The 23673-nt window shown below is 40.3% G+C and overlaps 1 protein-coding gene across 8 annotated transcripts in view; it reads left to right on the top strand.

Annotated features, from left to right (window-relative positions):
* Positions 1–977: 977 nt before the first annotated feature.
* iffo2b (intermediate filament family orphan 2b) overlaps positions 978–23673 on the top strand; it is a 58831-nt gene continuing 36135 nt past the window's right edge. For 3 of the 8 annotated variants that reach the window (XM_036151419.1, XM_036151417.1, XM_036151418.1), the window contains exon 1: positions 978–2447. In XM_036151419.1, coding sequence (XP_036007312.1) covers positions 1981–2447 — 467 coding nt within the window. In that variant the 5' untranslated portion in view covers positions 978–1980. The remainder of the gene's footprint in view (positions 2448–23673) is intronic. The other 5 variants (XM_036151420.1, XM_012881386.3, XM_012881385.3 and 2 more) reach the window with 5 other exon arrangements.

The following is a 23673-nucleotide window of genomic DNA, read 5'->3' as shown; positions in this document are numbered from 1 at the left end:
GAGTTACAGTGTAAATACTGTTTTGGTTATTTGATTAAATTTTGGCCCACATGGAAAATGCTGTGGGGTGGAAAACTACTCAGTATCACACTGAACACCCTATGCTCAAGGTGACACATGGTGGCCCAGTGCCCTCTTCAACTCCAAAAGGGAAGCACGGCAGAGTTTATTGGAGGATGGAGGAATCTTTGTCCAATGACTCTATGTCTAATGTATATTATAATTAGAGAATAGATTTACACACACACACACCAGTATGGCACAGCTCATTCGAGTTCAGTATAATCCAGTCGAATCCTCCTCCCGTGCTCTCAGACAAAGAGAGCTGTGAAGTGTGATAGATAGAGTTGATTCTCAAAAACATAGTGATACAAGACAAAAACAAACCGATTCAATTCATATTATAATAAACAATACAATTCAGTGAGACTAATTCAAATTCAACGCAGTCCGGTTGAATCAAATCTTAATACAGTTTATTTCATTACAGTCAGATTTAAAACCAAGGCTTGTCACATGAAGCCAAGGGCAGTCTTTTTTTAAAACAGTCAATTTTAAGGGAACCAGAAAGTTGTGATATTCTAACATCTATATTGTTACATCTGACATTGGGCATATTAATCATTTTAATAGGAGATAAGGTAGCAATGGCTACATATTTTCTTCTCCATCCCAGATATTGTTTTGAATGCAAATTCAGTACTACAGTACTTTGTCCCAATCTAGTGGGACAAAGTACTACAGTACTAGAAATCTAGTGATTTCTAGAGTGATTTTTCAAGCTGTATGCAAACGAAATTTTGTTCTGTACGCACAAAATCACAAATAAAGCTATCTATCTATCTATCTATCTATCTATCTATCTATCTATCTATCTATCTATCTATCTATCTATCTATCTATCTATCTATCTATCTATCTATCTATCTATCTATCTATCTATCTATCTATCTATCTATCTATCTATCTATCTATCTATCTATCTATCTAAAAAAAAATTCGGTGACTCATTTGCTGCAAACAACTTTTTTAATTTTATTTTAATTATTTCATTCAAAAATAACTTTAAAATGCATACACACAACTATGCACACACTCCCAAATCAATGCATCTGACATGAAAAGGAGCAGAGAGAGAGAAGAGTAATCGTATGCTATCTGCCCCTTAAACTATTATAATTATTGCAATTACAGTTATTATACAGAGAATATTGCAATTAAGATATAATTAACGTTTATTTTTAAGATAAATTACAGAGGAATGTTCCTTACTCTTCTATAACAGCCATCAAACTCGAAATTAAATAAAAAAAAAAACTGTTTTGAACGTCTGAATGTGGAACAGGACAAAATGAGGTCCAGCCATGAGCCTTGCCTCTGTCTCTCGTCACTGAGACAGAGAGGAGAGGCGTGGGGAGGGACGTGGGAGGGGCCGATAAGGTGATAGTGCCGAGTTTAGCACTTTGCAACATGATCCACGGAGAGGCCGGGCTCTGCGGCGCTGCATCCTGCCCCACCGCGCCGCATGGAGACTGGATAGAGCCGCGCTGAACCGGGGGATGAGAAAGACGCAAGGCGGATAGCGCTCCTCCTCAGTCGGACGGGCAGCATCAGCGGATCCGGACAAAGACGGAGTCAGGGAAACATGACGGGAGGTGCGGCTGGTGCTCATGATGTCGGTCTGCGTCAAACCTCCGGTTCCGTCAGGAGATGAAGCCCTCTGTGCCTCTTAAAGGACTTTTCGGGTCGGCCAGGCGCAGCAGGGGCCCACGCTAGAGTCTCCCACTAGTGACGGTGATGGTCCCCCCCCACATCTTCCGTGCTCCCAGCATCTGCATCGTGAGGAGAAAACGTCCAGTGGGAGTGGGGATTAGAGGGAAGATGCACACATAACTAACAGGTTGTTTTGTTGCAGTCAACACCACAGAGAAAGCCATTGCTAGGTTATTTTATTTTTTTATTTTTAAGTTGCTTTTCGTCATGAGTTCCCTGTTTTTTTGCGAACCTCCGCCCGGTCCGGTCTGCAGCGGCTCCGGCGCGGTGACCAGCGCCCTGCGCAACGACCTGGGCTCCAACATCCATGTGCTGAAGACCCTCAACCTGCGCTTCCGCTGCTTCCTCGCCAAGGTCCACGAGCTGGAGCGGCGGAACAAGCTGCTGGAGAGCCAGCTGCAGCAAGCCCTGCAGCGGCCGCAGTGCCGGCACCCGTTCGGCCGGGAGGTGGCCGTGCAGACGGACGGTCCCGAGTCCAGGATGCCCGGAACCATCTGGAGCTTCACCCACGTCCGGAGGCAAGGGGAGCGCTTCGAGACGCTCCACGGGCCCGGGGTGACGTGGACGCACCCGGACGGAGTCGGGGTGCAGATCGACACCATCACCCCGGAGGTGAGGGCTCTGTACAACGTGCTGGCCAAAGTGAAGCGAGAGCGAGACGAGTACAAGAGAAAGTGAGTAAAGTCATCCAGTGTTACTTTATATTTTCAATGTATAAGCTATGCTTGGCAGAGTTAGAGTTATAATTTTCTTATTTTGCTGCTGATTTTTCCACAAGCAAAAGCAATTATTGCATCATTCCCATTTGAGTGGACCTCATAGCCCTCAGACCTGAGAAAAAAAAAGAGAAAAGAACAGAAAAACACACTGGCCCAAATCTGGCCTACATCTGCACTTTTTCTCCTGGTCCTCATTTGGCCCTGAATGGCTGCTCTGACTCAGGGTGACTCTGGCTCTCTGAACTCAGCCAAGCATCCAGCAGCAGCAGCAGCAGCCGCTCCGCTGCCTCTAGGTCAGACCAGGCTGCTTTTTGACCTTTTGGCCCCGTCTGGATGTCACAACACCTGCCTGTGTTGCAGCTTTGGCTCCAGGTTGTTTTAAGACATGCCCGTCCGTCTGTCCGTCTGAAGACGTCAATCATCTGCCTTAAATTTGAAGTTTAAATCATTCTATTTAAAAAATATATTTACCATATTGCACGTTTATTTTTGTGTAGTGCTACATTACATTAAGGAACGTTACATTCCTCATAAAGATGCTGATAGAGGGTAATTTTAGGGGTATTTGATAAGCAAGTAGGAAATAAGTGTCATAAATTCAAATGGAGCAACAATAAAAAATATATATATTTAAATTATTAATGTTTTCCTATTTAATATGGAGTCAGATTGCATCTGTTAGCTTGTTTCAGTGTATATTAGGGTACAACATTTCAGAATCAGGCTTTAAGGTTCTGAGCAGTGTTACATCAGGATTTCATTTTTGTTTTTCAATTTACTCTGTGACTGTCCATATTATTTAATATTAGCCCCTGAGCATTTTCTGAGGGATGTTTTGCTGTTTGTTAAACCCATTTTGCTTTGAGCTATTAATCATTCAGAAACATACTGGCCATAAACACAAAGAACAAGCCACTTTAAAGTAAGATGTTGCACATTTTCTGTTCTGAATGGCAGATACCAGCAGCCTGTCACAAAGACACAGTTTGTTCTTGTTTCTTTTGTTGAATCTGTGAAAAGTACCTATGATAAGAGAGTATGAAAGACTGAAAACGTTTATTTGCATCAAATAGCTCTTTCAAAATCCCCTTGTTGGTGCTAAATATATTGTATTTATACAATGCTGATAAAGGGTCATTTTGGGGGTATTTGATAAGCAAGTAGGAAATAAGTGTCATAAATTCAAATAGAGCAACAATAAAACATATATATATATTTAAATTATTAATGTTTTCCTATTTAATATGGAGTCAGTTTTATCTGATTGCTTGTTTCGGTGTATATTAGGGTACGACATTTCAGAATCAGGCTTTAAGGTTCTGAGCAGTGTTACATCAGGCTTTCGTTTTTGTTTTTCAATTTACTTTGTGACTCTCCATGTTATATCATTTTGGCCCCTGAGCATTTCCTGAGGGATGTTTTGCTGTTTGTTAAACCATTTGCTTTGAGCTATTAATCATTCAGAAACATACTGGCCCTAAACACAAAGAACAAGCCACTTTAAAGTAAGATGTTGCACATTTTCTGTTCTGAATGGCAGATACCAGCAGCCTGTCACAAAGACACAGTTTGCTCTTGTTTCTTTTGTTGAATCTCTGAAAAGTACCTATGATAAGAGAGTATGAAAGAGAGAAAATTTGTATTTGCAGCAAATAGCTCTTTCAAAATCCCCTTGTTGGTGCTAAATATATTGTATTTATACTACCAATGACATCAACACAAACATTTGAATGTGTTTTATTCAAAACAGTAAAGCAGCCGTTATTTCTACTGCTGCTAAAATAATAGGATGTATTGATTGATAATAGTTGCATCTGTAACATCCATTTATGGTTATTTAGGCTCTGATTTATAGACTAATGCAAAAATACAGATTAAATACCAGCTAAATGTAGTTGTTGATTTCAAACGTTCGTTGGGCAAAACATTGTACCTTTGCACTCTGCTCACTACAGGGTAACGCTGGGAGCGTTGTTGGCCAATACTAGCAGGTTAATTAATCTGCTTGAGCAGCCAGCTGCTTAACACACATGCCGCCTGTAGCTTTGCCAAGTGCAGTTATAAAACAGCATCACCTTAATAAGAGCAATGGATGGTGCTCCTTTGTTTTCTAGTCTATGGCTGTCATTGTTATCGCCTATCTGAAATGTATCCAAAGGGCAGATTTTTTATATTTTTTTTAACTAGGACCATTATTTCAGCCAGCTGACTAGCAATGAGCAGCAAATGGAAACACTTACTCTATGTCTTTCAAGCAGAGAAAAAAGGGACTCTTTTGGTTTTGGTTTTAACTTCTAGTTTCAAGTTAAAGGAGTCGTAGGAAAAATATAATGAATAATTTTAGCAAAACAAAAGCCCTGGTTTTAACCCTAGCATGTCGTGGTTACTGGCCCATAACGACGCTGCTTGACTTTCAGGTGCTGTTCATCTGCTATAGATAGTTTTTAAGATGTGACACGATAGAGATTTGTAGAGATGTTTCTGTGGTTGATGGTGAAATTCAAGAATCAGTGGGTAAAATTGAGTCAGTGGACAATATTTCCATCCAATAAGTTTTATTTTTATGCTTTTTTTTTAAATCTTTCAATTAATTTGACCAGGAATTAGAACGTTTTTTCCCGTGTCTTGGTTTGGTTTAAGGTGACTCATGTTAACAGACATAGGGAGAGATTCCCCCGTTAGGATGATAATGACAGAGATACTTCAGAGACTTTCTGCTGATTGAAAGTTTGAACATGTTGCTCATTGATCTAACGCCCGCCTGTTGCCATGCTTACCGTACTTTGTGGCCTGCCGGCACATCGGCCAATATTTTGTGGCTTATTTAGCATTTGTTGACCTGACATCCTGTTATCCTCCATCTTTTTTTATGTGCATCCTCGTCAGAAACAAGAACTGGCACGAAAAAAAAAGCCGTCTTTTAAAGACCCTGGAAGCCTGAAAACTACTAATAACCACTTTAAAAGAGTACAAGAAAATCTAGCTATTTGAAAGCATAAAAATAATTAATATTTTGGGGTTAAAACTGAAACAAAACAGATCAGGAAAATAAAAAAGACTGTGGATAACAGTAAAGTGTTTGCTGTGTCGACTTCAGCGTGGATGTATTTGGACAAAGCTCCTCTGAAACTGCAGTGATGATAGACATAATTACACTGGAGCTGCTTCTTATAAAGGATGTGAAAGCTGGAGGACATTCCTTTGCATGGCTCAGTTAGGGAGTCATATGAACTGTGTTTCCTTGAAGACTCATCTCAGCTTCCCCAACGCTGGCCGACGTCACCGCCTGCCGGCAGACTGCTGGAGGAAGACGTGCCGAGGAGCTCCGACTTCTGTTCAGCATGGTGACTCAAGCAGAGAGGCATTTTTACAGGCCTCTGTCGGCTCGGTGAGGTCGAGTCTGGCGTCCACTGACTTCCGTCTGAGCCACTGACTCAGTCGCGCTGAATGCGTGTGCTCTCCCACTCTGCTGGGAAACCGAATATCCTGCCCAGTCCTCCCCTGTAACCCTAGCATGTCCTTTTTTGTGCATTTCTGCTGGAGAAGACGACCGACGGTAGCTGGGAACGCAGCCAAAGGGAAAACATCCTGCATCCAAATATCCCAAAGCCGCACCTCATCAGTCGGAAATAGAAGCTTTCAACTTGATAAGTCATTGAAGCTTTCAAATGGAACTAATCAGGGGTTTGCTTATCAAATGTTAAGCCGCCCTGCTTCAAATTCAAGCATTAAAACGTAACTTCTCTAAATATGCTGGATTAAAAGATCTTTTGCAGAGGTTTTGTTTTATTTTGATTGGCTTTAGAGTAGAGTTGAGTTCTTTTACATGTGGAAAAGTGAGAAACGAGACACATTCCTTGCCTTTTTTAGTGGGTGATAATCATGGCAATCAATCCCCTCCCTGCTCTAAGCTTAGTAATTGCATCAGTGTGCTCACTGCCTGGTTGCTTTGTTTCTCTCTCCCAGACTAAATCCTCTTTACTACAGTCACGTTAGAGGATTCAGTCCCCGAGCTCCGTGTTGCCGTGCCCTTTCTGTCCTGTGCCCTTTGTATTCAGCTATTCCTTCCCTCCACCCTCCATCAGGCCCCCTACCCCACTGCTTCTCCCTGTGTCATACAGACTGCTTTGTAAGGCGTCCTCGCTCCCATAGGGTCTCCCGCCCCTCCAACCCTGTGCTTCAGTTGATTTATGAAATTATTGCACGTTGGGACGCACACGACGAGATTAATGGCCAGTTTGCCTGTGTCTGATTCCCCCAGCTTGCGCTCATATCTTAATTCATACTTTATTTATATTCTGTCACTTGGTAGCGTGCCAAACTCTTAGGAGAGAAAGAAGTTTGAGAGGTTTTATTGAGAAATAGTTGCCGGGATTATACTGACCATACAGATAAGAAGAACAGAAAATTGCTAGATCTGCAGATGGCAAACTGGGATTTATTTTTTATTTTTTTATTAAATCTCAAGTTAAATTGTTCTTTGAGTGACATTGAACTGAAGCAGTTTAATGTGAACAACCACAAAGTCGCCTATGGACACTTTTGTGCCTAAAAGCTATAGGAGTGGTGGCCTAAGTGGTTAGAGCAGCACCCTTGTACAACTGCAATGACCAACAATTCAATTCAGTTCAATTCAATGTTATTTATAAAGTGCCAATTCATGATACATGTCATCTCAAGGCACTTTCCAAAGTCAAATTCAATCAGATTATACAGATTGGTCAAAAGAATTGCTAAGGAAACCCAGCAGATTGCATCAAGTCTTGACAAGCAGCATTGACTCCTCCTGAAAGAGCGTAGAGCCACAGGGACAGTGGTCTGCATTGTTGATGGCTTTTCAGCAATTCCTCATACTGAGCAAGCATGAAGCGACAGTGGAGAAGAAAACTCCCCTTTAACGGGAAGGAAAAACCTCCAGCAGAACCGGGCTCAGTGTGAACGGTCATCTGCCTCGACCCACTGGGGGTCAACAGTAAAGATTTCTTCTTCTTGTATATGATGTCAATCTATTTGCCTCTGTTTGTGCCAACAGTGCTGAGCTTTTATCATTGTGGTCATTATTAATATTCACACCCTACTATACAGAAAATGCTTATTTGAATCAGCATGAGGACCTCCCAATTAGTGCCTGGACACTTAGGTCAGATGGATAGATGATTGCATGTTTGGAAGGAAGGATGGATGGATGGATGGATGGATGGATGGATGGATGGATGGATGGATGGATGGATGGATGGATGGATGGATGGATGGATGGATGGATGGATGGATGGATGGATGGATGGAGAAACTGTCCCTCAGCGGTGTAGTTGTCATCTTTTTTTTTAAGGATAAAGGACTTAAAATGCAGAAACTGAAACCCATTTGTACATTAAACTGTACATAAGTTTATGTACAGTTTACAGAAGTATTTGGAGGAAGTATTGAGTTAATTGTCATAATTTCTCCTCATTCTTATATAAAACACGTTGAACACAACTAAAAGGGTTTTATAACTTGCATTTTCCTCACCATTCAGAGATGTATTTATTTCTTTATTTTTTTCAGATTTTAGGCTGGGATTACAATTTACTTTCACATTTACTTTCTCTTCCTTAAAATTGTCTGCTGCCAAAAGTCTTAAATAAACTAATTCTGTTTTCAAATGCAGAGGATTATGTTGCTTCAGGAGTACAGGATGCAGTTGTGGATACAAGAAAGCTTTTTAACCTTTTGTCAAGGGGTTTGCCCACATCCTTAACTATTCCATCCGCTTTTTAACCTCAGAACAGTGTTTCTTTTCTTCCCCGCTCTCCGCAAAGAGGAGAGCTGAGGCGGAAATATTTTTACTGTGTCATTTTATCTGGCTTTTGGGTCATAACTATGCAAACTACCTCTCCAAACTCTTTGAAAGTTAGTTAATTAAGAGTTATGGGATGGGCAAAACAAGAGTGCAATAATTTTACAATCAAGATTAGGATCGCACAAGCTCGTGTATGCAGAGGCGCTTTGCTTAAGCGAGATGTAACACCAGGCAAGCTAGTTTGCATGCCCTCTTAGTGCCACACTGTCTGGATAGATACTGACTTTGTCATTGATGAATGACCGTGCAAAGGAGGATAAATGAGGTCACTTGCCTGCTTTTTATTTTATCCTATTGTCTTATTCTACTGTCTGGCATCGGCATGAACTTTATTATAGGGTCGCTGAGGCTGTAAAGTAATTGCCTGATGTGTGTGGTTCCGCTTAAGAGGCTTTCAAAACACTGGCCGGCAATGATGAACATATCTGTCAGCTGATAGCTCACGGCAGGACGGGAACAGATAAATGCTCCTGCAGACAGTTGTATTCAATTGCAGATTTGTTTAGGGTTTGCATGTGTTATTTTCTGCACAGAGGAGTTTCGGACAGTTTCATGTAGATCGCTGCGCTGGAAGACAGATACAGGCGAAAAGAGGGCAAGTTTGCATGTTATAAAAAGCAGTGTAAATATAGATAGTGGCACCTTGGTTCGCTTCTAAGAACATAGAGGCTGGTGTACAAGTTGCAGGACTCGTTTGCATGAGTTTCCGCTGGACAGAGGAGTGTGGGACGCACCTATCAGGATTACAGAAAGACACACAGTGGCTCTCAAAAGTCAACACAGCCCCGATAGAAGGCTAGGTTTTCATAATGGTATCAAAATGAGACCATAATAAGTCCTTTCAACAGCGTGCATGTGCGTGTGTAAAGTAATTCAGCTCCAGTCTTCTTAGGTACGCATCTGCTATCAGTTATTATGAATATGAAAAACTGTAAATAAAGTTCTGCTGCATCCTTTTGCTAAAGCCATAGTGTGCAGAGATAGTAAAGGGGTTGATCAGGAGAGGGGAATATACATTTCCACTGCATGATTTATGTACTATGGCATAATGGAGATGTGGGACAACAGGGACATTACAAATACTTGACATTTCTTTATAGTTTTTGAAACGACAGGATAGAAACTGGTCAGGGAAGCTGCCAAGAAGCCGACAGCAGCACAGAAACAGCTGCAGCGATATCCAACAGAGACTGGGTGTGTTGCACATGTGACAGTGATCTCCTGTGTTGTCCATAAGTCTGAGGTGAAAAGTAGGGTGTTGAGACCGAAGGATATATAACGAAAACACAGTCCTGACTAAAATCTCCTGGAACTTTTTGGGATGATGTGTTGTTGTCAGGTGAAACTAAACTTGGATTTTAGGGTAACGATAAAATAACCCCCCACAAAACATTACTGAAAGAACAATGTGCCTACAGTGAAACATGGTGGTGCAAGCCTCATGATCTGGGATTACTTTTCTCCTAAAGGATGTTTTTTTTTATATTAGCAGCATGAATTCAATAATTTTAAATACCAGACAGTTTTGACCCAAAGCCATTTTGGTGTCTGCCATAAGGTCGGGAATGAAGAGTGATTGCTTTTTTAGTTATAGCAGTTCCAAACAACTATCCAGTCAACAAAAGATGGACTTCTTTAAGAAGAAAGTAACATTTCGTGGAATGGAAGAAGTGGGCTAAATTCAACAAAATTCTGTGGGCTCACACGAAGAGAGCAGTTATCACTAAAACGTGGATGCTAATAGACCCCGAAGAACAATGAATGCTCAAACCTATTTAAAAGCTGCTTCAACAAAGTATTAGTTTATGGGTGTGCACACGTATGCAACCAGGTTATTGCATCTGTTTTCGCCTTCAAACCGCCGTTTTTCAGCTGTATCGTACAGGGCATCTGTCATGTTATGTGTGGAAAAAGTTTTGACTTCTTTTTTTACTTTTACACAAAAACCCACGGGGCGTGTTTAAACTTCTGCTGCCTTTAGGTATATAAATCTGTTGTGCTGTTGGATCACGGCATGCAGCTTACAGAACACCAGGCAAACCAGAACTGTCTGCGGGCCTTTGGTTCCTGCATAAATAATTCACATGCAGCTGAATTTAGTGTGTGTGTGTTTCGGATCAATGCAATAAGATTTCCGTGAGGAGCGTTTTTAGGGGCTTTGATCTTTGTTCATGTCCTTAACAGCGATTAGAGGCAGACTTTCTCCTTTTTACAGCAAGATTTAAGTCGGTCTAAATAGGAAGATGCAAGTGCGCATAAACTGAGGTGAACTCTAGTTTTGAAGCTTTTAGGACAACAGTGTGTTCCAAATATTGTGCTCCCTGATGAAGAGAACTGTGCAACGCAGCCGTTGTTTTTCCCACTGCCCTTCTTATAATCCAGGCCGTCTATTCAGGAAAGGGATTTTCTCTAAGCTGTCACCTAGCACCGAGGCACCGATATCCATCCAGGCCTGTACGGCGTCCTGGCATGCAGCTGCAGCGCTCAACTGGGGCCTCTTGAAGTGAACGTCTTCCTGCTGCTGAATTACGGCGGGACGGAAAGAAGCAGCGCTCAGTTCTTGGGGACAGAGGCTTCCAGATGAGACTATATCGCTTGTTTGGTTGTTCTCGTTTTTGTTCTGTGTTGTTTTGCTCCACTAGCTGCTGTATTTATGCTTACAGACCCTCTTCTTCTTTTTGTTTCTTTTTTTGTGTGTCCTGTCTGGCAGTGTAGCATTAAGAATTGTTGTCCTAATGCTAAAAAGAGCACAACAGATTTTACTTTCACAAGCGAGTAACAGATTAGACAAGAGTATTAGACAAGAGTTCATTTTGGTGCGATCATCACTTTCTCACATTTTGATAGTTCTCAGTGGAATGTAAACCTTTTCATGTAGCTTCATTTTAAAAAGATTACTAATGAACCATGACTGCAGTGTGTGATGTTTTCTTTATAAACATGAACTACAGTTTCCTCCTCGTAGTTTATGTGAGTCCCACATTGATTAGTATCCAAAGAAAACCTTCAGGCAATTTAATTTTGTGAGTTTATTCATGACATTGGGAATCTAAACATGCCTTTCTTCATTACAAACACCTAATTCCCTTTTGCACCACATTATTTTTATTTCAGCTAAACTGAGTTGTGCAAAAGTCAAGTTTGTTTGGCTATGAATAATTATCAATAAGTGATAAAGGCAATTATTAACAAAGTTATTACTTTCAATCAAAATTAACAAGAGCACAAACCACATACAGTAATTGTCGGGAATTAATAGCCGCACAGCTTTCAGTCTCTGTGAGTTATTGTTTAACGAATACCTGCCTGGTGAGGCGTTTTGTTGTAGAACAATAGATAAAAGGATGAATTTGTGCCTTCTGTTCTCAAACAGCAAATGCTTTTGGCTGGGTTACAGTCACCAGGTACACAAACAGCAGATTACCTATTTAGGGTTTTTTCGAAGATACCGTCTTTAGGTCGACCAGTGAGATCAAGACATTCAGACGCATGTTCTCCCCGATGCAGCCTGCAAAGCTGCGAGCAAAGAGAAAGACCATGCTGCTGTAGTTTTGTTACTTTATGAAGCCATGGGGATTTCAACCGTGACTCCACAGTTCTGAAAGCTGCCATGAAAATGCTGTGCATTCTGGGATTCAGAGTTTTGTCTCTTGTGTTCGTTGTGTGTAGTTACATCTTTTACAACGTAAGCATCATTAGAAGCAGTCTGCTAGTTGTGATATTCTCAGAGTGCTTAGTATCTTGTCTGTCCTTTCATCATCAGTTTTTTTTTCACATAGCTATTCAGACAAAAAACCCCAAAAACAACGTAAAACTGGAGCAGCTAAACAGAAAGTACTCGCATTCTAACTTTGAAAAAAGACTCAAACATAGATGTAACAGAGCTTTTTGCTGATACCCCTCTGTCATATGAGACCCATAATAATCAGTTAAACTTACTTTACCAAACTAATTCACACGCTGAGAGCAAATCAACAGCCCTTAATGATATCATGGAACAAGATCCTGTCACACCCCTAGTAGTTAGTAAGCAGAGTCCACCTGTGTGTGTAATTTAATCTCCGTATAAATACTGAGGCCCATGATACCGCTGGAGGAGCTGCAGAGAGCCACTGCTCAGAAGGGAGAATTCGTCGACATGGCAGCTGTTAGTTGTGCGCGTCAGAATTCTGGCCTTTAAGGAGGATTGTTTGGGTTAACGCCATTGTTAAAAGACAGCATTTGAAGTTGAGCTACAATTTTGTAAATATGTGGAAAAATGTGTATCTATTAAATGAGATTAGAGTTGAGCTTTTTCAGCGTCCGTGCAAAAAAAAACTGTGGTGAAATACTAACACTGCACTGAACACACCAGCTCCACTGTTTAACATGGTTGAGGCAACGTCCTGCTGTGGGGATGCTTTTGTTCAGAAGGGACAGGGAAGCTGGTCATAATTGAAGAAAAAAAATAGAAACGATCTTTGTATAGACAACATGTTGTCTGTTAAATCCATCCCCAGTAGTCTGGGGACCCACCAACAGCTTAGAAAAGAGCAAAAATAATATAAAGGAGACTTTATTTTATTTGGTGCTGTCTCTTCATGGATGGAAGATAGTCGTGCAGAGACTAGAAAAAATTGAGCAACATTAACATCTCCGGGGGAAAAAGAAACAAATCAAAGGAAATTGAATCTCTTGTGATTTTCCCTTCTGTTTCCTTGCCCTCCTAGTTCCCTCTGCGTGTTGGTCGGCGATCGGAGTTGCTGCTGCGCACATGTGGTTGATTATTCATGGGTATTGATACAGCTGAGAGCAGTGGCCTGCTGCCATACTTAAAAGTCCAGAAATGCACTTGTCTATAAAGTAAAGAAATACAATTGGAGGTTTTATTGTGATGTCTTGCAGCCTTTCGCAAGCAAACTTAGTAAAAATCCATAAGCGTCTTTCTAATTGCCGACCGACATCTGCAAATGTAACAAAATGTCTTGCCCTCCCTTTAAGACCTGTTTGGTTTTAAAAGCTCTTGCCCCCATTCTTAGGGCTTATATGTGCTGACGCAGCACACACGCTCAATAACCTCTGTATTTCAAAGGCTTGTATGCCAGGCGCCTCACACTCATGAACCAAACACACAATCACATCCATCCACATAACAGGGTCATATATAACTGTGCTTGGTGGGAAGTTTGCATGCAAGAGTCTTGACGGTGGTGTTAAATCTGACTCTGTACCGCCCGGTGCCCCGATCTTAAAATACAACTAGTTTCATTAAAATATATGACAATAAACTTCAACCAACTTTTGTGTGCTCGTTGTGGCTCTGTATACTGTAGAGATTTAGTTCACAGTCCGATCAGAGAAAGAAAATGAGCAAACCAGACAAGTAAACAAGTACTCATTGATAAAAGCTCATGTAAAAAAAAGCCTCTATTCACGTCTTGAGATGCGTAACTTTTTATTCTTTACGTCCCGTACGAAACCGTCTCATCTCGGGATTTGACCCTTAGCGACTTTCCCTTTTGGTTTTGCGCAGGTTGCACATGAAGATACATGAAGACGCAGGTGTGTGTACTCAGAGTCACAAATAGGTATTTGTTGTCGTAGTCATGTCTCTCGGCTCCATTGTGTCACATAACTTCACTGCACACACCCTAAGCAGAGAGGATTTGCGGCAGCCAGCAGCGAACACCCTTTAATCTTTCTTTGTGTTCTGCGGGAACGTCACTCCCAGTAGGAGCTCCACCCAGATGTGGCCCCTGGCATGCAACTTGTCTTTTCTCCTTTTCCAATCACGGAGCTGAACGTGGTAGGTTTTTTTTTTAGGACACCCGGCTGGCTACTCTCCGCAAAGTGTTTATGCTGCTCTTTGCAGTGCAATTAAACGCCTTGTGTGTGTTAAGTCAGCCAGGGACCGAAAGCTATTATTCCTGTTCTGTGACATGGGTGGGGATAAATTAAATCAGTGCAGCATCGCAGCTTGATGGTACAGTGGTGGGATGTGTTTGATGAGTTTAAGCGTTCGGGCCCTTCGTCCATGCCTACGCAACGCACAAACACTTTGGTTCTCATGTTAGACATCTTCACAGTAAAAAAAAAAAAAAAAAACAGCAACATATAACCAACCAGTTGCATTAGAAAAACAGCTCCTATCTAATTGTGTGTTCTGATTTCATTATGAGACGCCTGTTGACAGAAAGCCTGTCAGGTATACCCCTAAAACATGTTACTGCAAGCTATCATAGCTATAAAAACAATTATGTTTGGGTGCTTAAACTCGAGCAACACCATGGCGTGTCTCTGCAGTTTGAAGGATAACTGCCAATACTAACAATCAAAAGTAATTATCCCATCTTCTGACAGCACTCCCAGGTCAAACCCAATAGTTTTAAACTGCTTGTAATTACTTGGGAACACCTTATTTGCCACCTCTTTAAAAGCAGGCAGGAAAAAATAAAAGTGGCTGTGGACGTTGAGCCATAATTCATCTCTGTAGTGAAAGCAAAGGCAACTCTCACACACAAATAGTGGAAAAAATTAGTTTGGTAATGTTTTGAGGTCTGGAAAAGATAAGGGTTAGACATGTTGCAACATTGTTAGGCCGTTTCGTGTGAAGCTGAGATCTCATCGTGATCAACCAAAACCATCTGATCGTTAAATGCTTCTTTATGGCTTTGAACATCAGAACCAGGATTTGCATCCCAGCAAAAATGAACTGAGGCTTGTTGTGTTGCAGTTTGTACTGATGTTTTGCCTGAACCTGCATCGATAGCTCCACTTATTTGGAAATTCATAAAAAGTCTTTTCCTGGAGGCAGGGTTTAACGCAGCTTAGGGGACGCAATATTTTGGAGCTGTTAGCAAACACTGCGACACAAACAGAGCTTACAGAAGCTATATTTGTTAAACCATACTGCTTCTAAAACATCCTTAACTATGTTTTTAGACACAGCACATTCATCAGTGTCATGTTTTAGGTGTGCATTTTTACGTATGCTGGCTGCATACGTGTTTCTAACAAGACGTATCTCAAGTTTAGCATTACTAAATTAGCATTAGTAAATTACTTTATGCAAAATGACTGGAAGATACTGTTCATAAGTAGGCATTGGTTTAATAATTTGCAGTGTTGTTGCCTTAATGAAATTGTAACATGCTTGTAAGACATTTTAGCACACAGGTGATTTACTAGAAACAACCATAATCCAATTGCATATTTATTTTGAGTAATATTATTTACTAATTTTTTATCAATAAATAAATAAAGAAAGAAAACTAGGGATGCACCAATACGAAAATTTGGTCCAATATCTGATATTAATATTGTGGTTATGTCCAATAACCAATAACCAATATTAATCACACACACACACACACACATATATACATATATATATATATATATATATATATATATTAGATATATATATATATAATACAGTACATATATATATATATAATATATATATATATATATATAATCTATATATATATAGTATCTATATATGTATTTATATACAATTTTGTACCTACTGCAAACTATGCTAACTGAACTTTTGAATGTGACATATAGACTTACACACGGCTGACATTGTATCTCTGCCTTATTTAAAAAAAAACACAATCCTGGCTGCGGTGCGTCACTGTCACATGACCGGACAAAAACTGCATGACTAACCCCTTCCTCTCTCCCTCTTGAAACACAGACACAAAGGCCAACTAGCTGGAAATAAACATTGGTTGCAAATATCGGCCCAGTTTTACTTACTGGACGGACTGGACATGCTAAAAAATGGCAGAGATCAATGTTATTGCCAATATATCGTGCATCCCTAAAAAAACCTTCTACATTATGTGACATGTCTTCCATTTTATTTCGTATCATCTGTCCATCCATCCCAAATACATTGCTCACAACAACTAAAGATAGATAGGTTGATCTGGGGAGGCCTCTCCTTGGACAGACCTGTACAGGATAAATGACGGGACCCTGACTGCCGCTAGGCATCGGGATGAAACCCATGGTTAGACCCTTCGCTGGTGCAGTGGGTCCTGGTTCCTGCTGGTTCATGATAATGTCCAGCCTCATATGGCAAGAGTATGTAGGCACTTCCTGAAGGGTGAAGGTATTGATACCATTGACTGACCTCCATGCTCCCCTGACCTAAATCCAACTGATTGTCTCTGGGACATCATGCTTAGGTCCACCCGACACCACCACTTTGCTCCTCAGACTGCCCAGGACCTCAGCGATTCCCTGGTCAGGATCTGGGAGGATATACCCCAGGAGACCATCCGCCATCACATAACGAGCGAGCCCCAACGCTGTCAGGCATGCATACAAGCAGCTGGGAGCCATACTAACTTCTGAGCCCCATTTTTTGAGTTGCTGCAATGACATGACAGCAAATTGGACTAGCCTGCTGGATCAGTTTTTCACTTTCACTTTCTCAGTAACTTCAGATTAGGCCCTCTGTGGGTTGATCATTTTCATTTCCATCAAATGATGTGGCAAGCGTTTGTTCCTAACACATGAAACGTTCAACTATCAGCACGGAGATCCAGCATGGTTGGTTTTTCCAGTCGCACGGCAGCTTTAAACTAAGAGGAGCAATCTTTTACCTGTCACTTTCTAATTGTTTCTCAACACAACAAGCATTACGGCCATGACTCTCAGCTAATTGTCTGAATTATTACACTCCAACCAACATGTTTTAAAAAAATATTCAGAGGCTGTTAAATACCGACGAACACAAAAGCTAAAAACAGAAAGTTCCTGGCTCAAGAAAAACGAGTCAGGATTTTCCTTCTGTGGCAAGAAAGGTTCTCGTAAGGCTGATTCCATCATCGAGGTGAATTCAACACAGAAATATTAACGTCTTTAATATCTTTAGTAGCCAAAAACAATCACCATCAGTGTCTTGACCAAAATATGAACTATGATGTGTCATGATATATTTTTTTTTAAACCAGTAGCCTTCAGCCGAACAGTGACAGGTGCCAGATATATTTGCTGCGACAAGTGTGGGGGGGCAGTTGTCACGTAGCAACACCAAAATTCCTGCTGTTATTGTCTGTTTCATGTCTGCTTTATGGGGGTTATATTTAAGACTGTCTGTCCTTGCAGGGCGTAGAGCAGAAGAATAATCCGTCAGTGAATTATCATCCTCTGTGCGCAGTTTACATGACCGAGTGAGTCAGGAATTCATCTGCTTTCATATCAGACACTGCCTTCCATGGGAGGAAGCTGTGGTGATAAAGGGCTATGGTGTGTGGTCGGGTTAAGGGATACTTATCGGTGCCATTCGGGGAAAAGGAACAGAGACACCAAATGAGCTTTGACTTTGTAAACGCTGTCTCTTTGGCACAGACCCGTTTGTGGCCAGACGGTGGGCTCCTGAGCTGCTTCACCTACCCCGTCTGATCCATTTCACATGACTGCTTCATTAGCGAGCTACACATGTGTCTCTGGAGTCAGGGGGAGGCTATAGATTACAGGATCCTGACAGTCAATCGATGACCTACTATGGTCCTACTCCAGGGAAGAATAATTTAATCCCTATTTTACGTCTCTGTGCAGCAGATGTGTGTTTCCCCGAAAGCTCCACTTTGAAAGCCACAGTTAGCGAGCCCCAGTGGTGTTTTAGCCAATGTAAGGTTAGTCATGGTGTCATCGGGAAGACATTTCAGACACACCTATGGAGTTCTCTGAGAGAAAACACATGTTTCCTGCAACCTTGGACGTCATTCATCAAAGCTGACATAAATTTCATACAGGCAGCCTAAACTTCATCAAGTATTTGTCCTGGATGCTGCCAGATCCATTTTAACTTCCTGTGTCAAGAACACTCCCTGTCATAAAGATTAATTGCCATGTAACTTATAAAATGTTATAAAAGTGTTTTAAAGTTTTTTCTTAAAAGCCTGGTTAGAGACAATGTGTCTACTATTTCTGCTTTTTACACTTATTTCTGATAAATTGTTACCAGACATGTATAACAAGGGAAGCATATTAATATTAAACGCTAAAAGAGAAGATACAGCACCTTGCGAATGTATTTAAGTTACACTCCTTGAGCTTTTTCTTTTTTGTCATGTTAAAGCAACAGTGTTTCACAGCTCTTTGTCATGCATTCCACAAATCTGGTCATTGGTAAGAAGAGATCCACCCAATCAGTCTCAAGGTGTATGGAAACTTTGCATGACCCTGTAAAATCTAGTTTCAAAAAGAAAAGTGGAACTATTATAATATTGTCTGAGTTGTTTATTTTAGAGTTCTTGTATAAATTGTAGAAGTCTGACACAATGTTTGTTAAATAGGATTATTGTACAGCACTGAAGTTGGCTTTGGTAAATCTCTTTTCTTTCTACTTGACTTTCTATTGAGTTTCTATTGAGTAACATTAGACTTTTTGAGAATACAAATATGAGTTTACTTAGATGTATCAAGTACCTAAATACATCCGCCTTTTCCTTATTTTTACACGTTTAAACCTGTTCAGGGTTCCCTCACAGGATGAAAGGTGTGTTGAGGCTGGAGCCTATTGTAGCAGCCGTCAAAGGGACGGACCATTTATGATCAGCATCAGTTTTGTCTTTTACTTTGTGTATTATTATATATGTGTATGCGTGCGTGTGTGCGTATTTGTTATGGCTGGACGATATGGACCAAAAAAAAATATTCTCGATATTTTTTGTCTGAATGCCGATATACGATATTCATCTCGACATGTTTTTCTTTTCATAAAATCATTATAAAAAGGCATCTCTGAATCAAAGCTTTATCCCAGATATGTCACAGGCACATTCTTTATGAAGCAGTTTGAGATAAAGAGAAACGGCTGAAAGATAACCTACTGGAATACAGAAAACATAATTGATACTTTTTGAAAAAAATCTCGATATTTTTAACACCTCGATATATTGCCCAGCAGATATATTGTACTTGCAGCTGAGTGAGAACATATTTTTCGTATTTTACCACCAAAATGAGGCCTTTGATGTAAAGTGAAAACTTTTTTGGGTTTATGGGTTAGGGTGGGTTTAGTTTTAGGGTTAGGTATATACTGGTAAAGGTTGGGTTTAGGGTAAGGGTCAGGTTAAGACCATTGAAAGCAGGGTGGCCGCGGGTCCTTAAAAAGTCTTAAAAAGTCGTAAATCTATTTTCCTCAAAATAAGGCCTTGAAAAGTATTAAATTGCCAAACGCGTTTGTGTGAATCGCCCGGTGGACGGGCCGGAAAAATGCGTGACAGCAACCGCAGCGGTGCGCGAACCCCGCCGGCCCGCCGGTGTTATTTCCCGAAAAGTGCATCCCTGCCGAGATATGCATCTATGGGGTAAGAGAGCTTTCTTAATAAACTTGTACATAAAAGGATAGTTGTGTCCATATTAGTCAGAAGTTGTGCATAACAAACATTTGTAAACTCATAATAATTTAAATTGTATTCAAAAGATATAACATACAGGGTAAATAGTTACAACTTCAATAACTAATAAATACAAATTTCAAGTTTAAATTTGTGCTTTACTCTTTATGAACACAAACAGCAGCGGCTGCTTGAGAATACGGATTTTTTCTTTGAGAATACAAATTCACAACAGTGGTCTGACGTCACGGTTTCCAAGGCTGGTTAATGGAGCACAGAGTGCGAAGATAGGAGCCGCGCATGCGCTCTTCAGACTGACCGTCTCTGAATGCACCGCGGCTGCAGCTTCATTCCAGACAGCGCAGAGCTCACAGTGGTAAGTTAAACACTCCCTTTTCTGCTGCTGCTGTTCTTCAAAAGTACGTTTTCAGGTAGTTTGAGGCGAGAACATTATACTTTTAAGCTTCCCTATGTGGCCTGTTTACAGAGTTAGTGCGTAATTTTAATAAAAAGTCCGACGTTGAGCGTCTGTGCCAACTGGTAGGTTTTTTAAGATTGACAACCTATTTCCTACTTTTATCTTTAAAAAAAACAACATTGAGGATGGTATTAAACATGTGATCACGTTGAAATTGTGACTATTTATCTGTAAATAATTAAAATGAAAACATAATTTGTATATATTAGTAACAGTAAAGGGAGTAGAGTTAAGCTACTTTGTTGCACCTACCAACCTTCACAGCATTGTTCATTAAGGAAAAGTTATTTCTGTCTGTCCACCTTTACCGTGATTACGGTTAGTTCAGTTAATTCTTTCAGTGAAATGGTAGAAATACCAGAGAAGGGAAGCCATTTGTTACATTTGACACTTTCTTTCTTGAGAACTATAACAATCTGCATGTTAACCACATATAGTTTTATGGTGTGAAAAGGTGAGAATTGAAAAAACAATTATGGTAACATTTGGCATTTTTTATTTACAGGAAGAAAAAGAAACAAAATATGTGAGTATAAACACCTCTGTGCCAATCCTCCAAATATTTTTTAATGAAGGGGACCTGAAACCAGCCTTCAGGCTAAGAAGGGCCACCATCGTCCTCCTCCTTCAGCTGCTGCCCATCAGAAGGTCCATGGATGGCCACAGGAGATAGAGGTGCTGGTGACCCTCTGCTGGCTGGCCTGTGGTGAATCCTATAGGAAAACAGCTTGCCAGTAAGACCTCTTACCTTCTTGTCCTTAAATAGAGCCAACAATGACACACAACTGATACATAGATTATATAAATTGGATAGAAGATTAAGACATATCAGCATATTACCTAAATTACAAGTTAATTTTATATTTGGTACAGTTCAGGTGGAGGCACGCTACAACAGGCACCACGCCAAGGCTGATAAACATCATTGAGCGTGTCTTTGGTGGTCTGAAGACACGGTGGCGTTCCATCTTCTTTAGGGTGCTGGAGGTCCGCCCGACGTTTGCCCCAAAAGTAATCGCCGCCTGCTGCATCCTCCACAATATTTGTATAGAGGCAGGGGACCAGCTAGAAGTGGAGGTGGACCCAGAGGAGGATGACCATCCAGCGGCTGAAGACAGGAAGCTGCTCCAGTTGGCTGCATGTTTAAGTGAACATGACTACACCTGACCTAACGTAGATCAGTTGGAGTCATGTTCACATGCTGCTTCATTTCATTTTTTTCACCACCTGTAAAAATACATAAAATAATCAGTGAATTAATTTCCATTCCAACTATTTTTAATTGTATGTTTGTAGGTGTTGTCTATTTGTAAAATATGTTAATAGAAGTTATTTATTTGTTTTAAACCACGTTAGTAACTGTTAATTTGTTGAATATGTTACACCTTCATTCTGTTCCAAAGTTAAAACATTTGTCTAAAATAAATATCTGTTTTTTTTTTCATATATTGTTACTATTGTTTTCTTTCCCTCTTCTCAATTCTTCGTGTCCTCACTCAGAGGAAACTCACTTAGGAAAAACATTTATAGAATTTATTTATTTATAGATTTTACATTAGGGCTGGGCATTATAGAAAAAAAAGCATATTGATTAAAAAAATGCATATTGATGGATAGATAATTATCAAAAAGATTTAAAACCTGGCTCTTATAATATTGCTAAATGACTTGATTTTAATATATCACACACAAACACTCAGTCCCAAATAAATTCTTATCTACCCAACATTTTTAACCATAACTGTTTTTTTTAAAAGAAAAATAACTCAACTTAAGAGACCTGGGTGATGTTATTAAATACTGACAAAGAATAAACTAAAGTGACCAGCGCTGTTAGAGAAAAACTTGCGTACTTTATATCACGGATCAAGAGTGGCAAGTAATTGTTGAAGCCAGGTTTTTCACTGCACCCATGTCCATCACTATGAAGGCATGTTACTGCATGCGTGATGTCCTTATGCTGCTTGGACGCTTGTCATTTTATCACAAAGAAGGGAGCCCAGTTTAGCTGCTATACCTGCTTTGTTTTGGAAGAACTTCCAGAAGATTCCTAAGAAGATGACGCGGAGCAGCGCGGGGCTAAACGGCTCGCAGCTGCTGCGGCAGTGAGCGGCTTACGTGATGAAACAAGTTGGTTGCGTTACCAGACTTTGTTTTTACCGGTTCCTTGCAAGTTTTACAAATCACTGGTTTATTTCTGTCAGGCTGGCGAACTAGTTAAACCCCGTTTTGGGACAATTTCCTCCGCCGCTCCTTGCTGTGACATATTCCCGTGCTCTGTGTTGTGGTTTGAGAGGGCGGCGCTTTGTGACAGCGTGCCTGGGTCCGCGATTACGATTGGTTGAGAGGAAGTAGTGACTGCAGCATCAACTAATATAGGTTAAAAGGAAGGAAGGAAAACTGTCTCTATAACCAACTTTTATCGACCCTTTTTTCCCTTATTGTGCCACAAGTCTTTCGACTGATATATATTGTTATTAAATTATCGTCCAGCCCTATTTTATATGCTGCTGGGAATGTTTAACTTACCACTGTGGTCTCTGCGATGCCTTCTTCTTGTTCTTCTTCTTCTTCTTCTTCTTCTTCTTGTTCTTCTTCTTCTCTTGTTTTTAATGGCAGTCGGAAAACAACTTATAGGTGCATTACCGCCACCTTCCAGAATGGAGCATGGATCAGACACTGCGCTGTCTGGAATGAATCTGCAGCCGCGGTGCATTCTGAGACGGTCAGTCTGAAGAACGCATGCGCGGCTCCTATCTTCGCCTGACCGTGACGTCAGACCACTGTTGTGAATTCGTATTCTCAAAGAAAAAATCCGTATTCTCAAGCAGCCGCTGCTGTTTGTGTTCATAAAGAGTAAAGCACAAATTTAAACTTGAAATTTACAATTTAAATTATTATGAGTTTACAAATGTTTGTTATGCACAACTTCTGACTAATATGGACACAACTATCCTTTTATGTACAAGTTTATTAAGAAAGCTCTCTTACTTGTTGTCACACAAGTTGTATTATGTAAATGTCTTTGCACTTTGAAAGCAGCTGAAATTGTAATTTATTTATGTTTTATTTATTTTTGTTCTGAAGGAACAGTATTTTATATATTTACTTGATTTTATAAGCATTTGTTCATGGGACCTAAATGTTCTGAAAATATTGTAATAAATATAATTTAGGACTGCAATGACATGTTTGTCTTTTCGCATTACACACATTTAGTCGATGTTCTTAAACTCAAGCGTCATTTTGATTTGTATTTCCATCGTACGTTTGGTCTTAAATTTCATTTAGAAGTGGGATTAAAAGGTCTTAAAAAGTATTAAATTTAACTTGTTTATACTTGTAGACACCCTGGAAAGGGTTCAAAATGAATGGAAGTCAAGGTCGTCAGTAAGTGTTTAAAACAAGGATGTATGTGTGTGATATTCACTCTGCCAAACAAAAGCTTCTAACCCATTTTTCACTGTTTAATGTGAGGACAATAAATTCTGTTCTATTCTAAAATAACAAGGATGATTT

This window comes from Fundulus heteroclitus, chromosome 20, assembly GCF_011125445.2.
Source record: "Fundulus heteroclitus isolate FHET01 chromosome 20, MU-UCD_Fhet_4.1, whole genome shotgun sequence".
In the NCBI taxonomy this organism is placed as follows: Eukaryota; Metazoa; Chordata; class Actinopteri; order Cyprinodontiformes; family Fundulidae; genus Fundulus; species Fundulus heteroclitus.
Note: the sequence above shows the minus strand (reverse complement) of the source record. Positions and strands in the feature narration are given on the sequence as shown.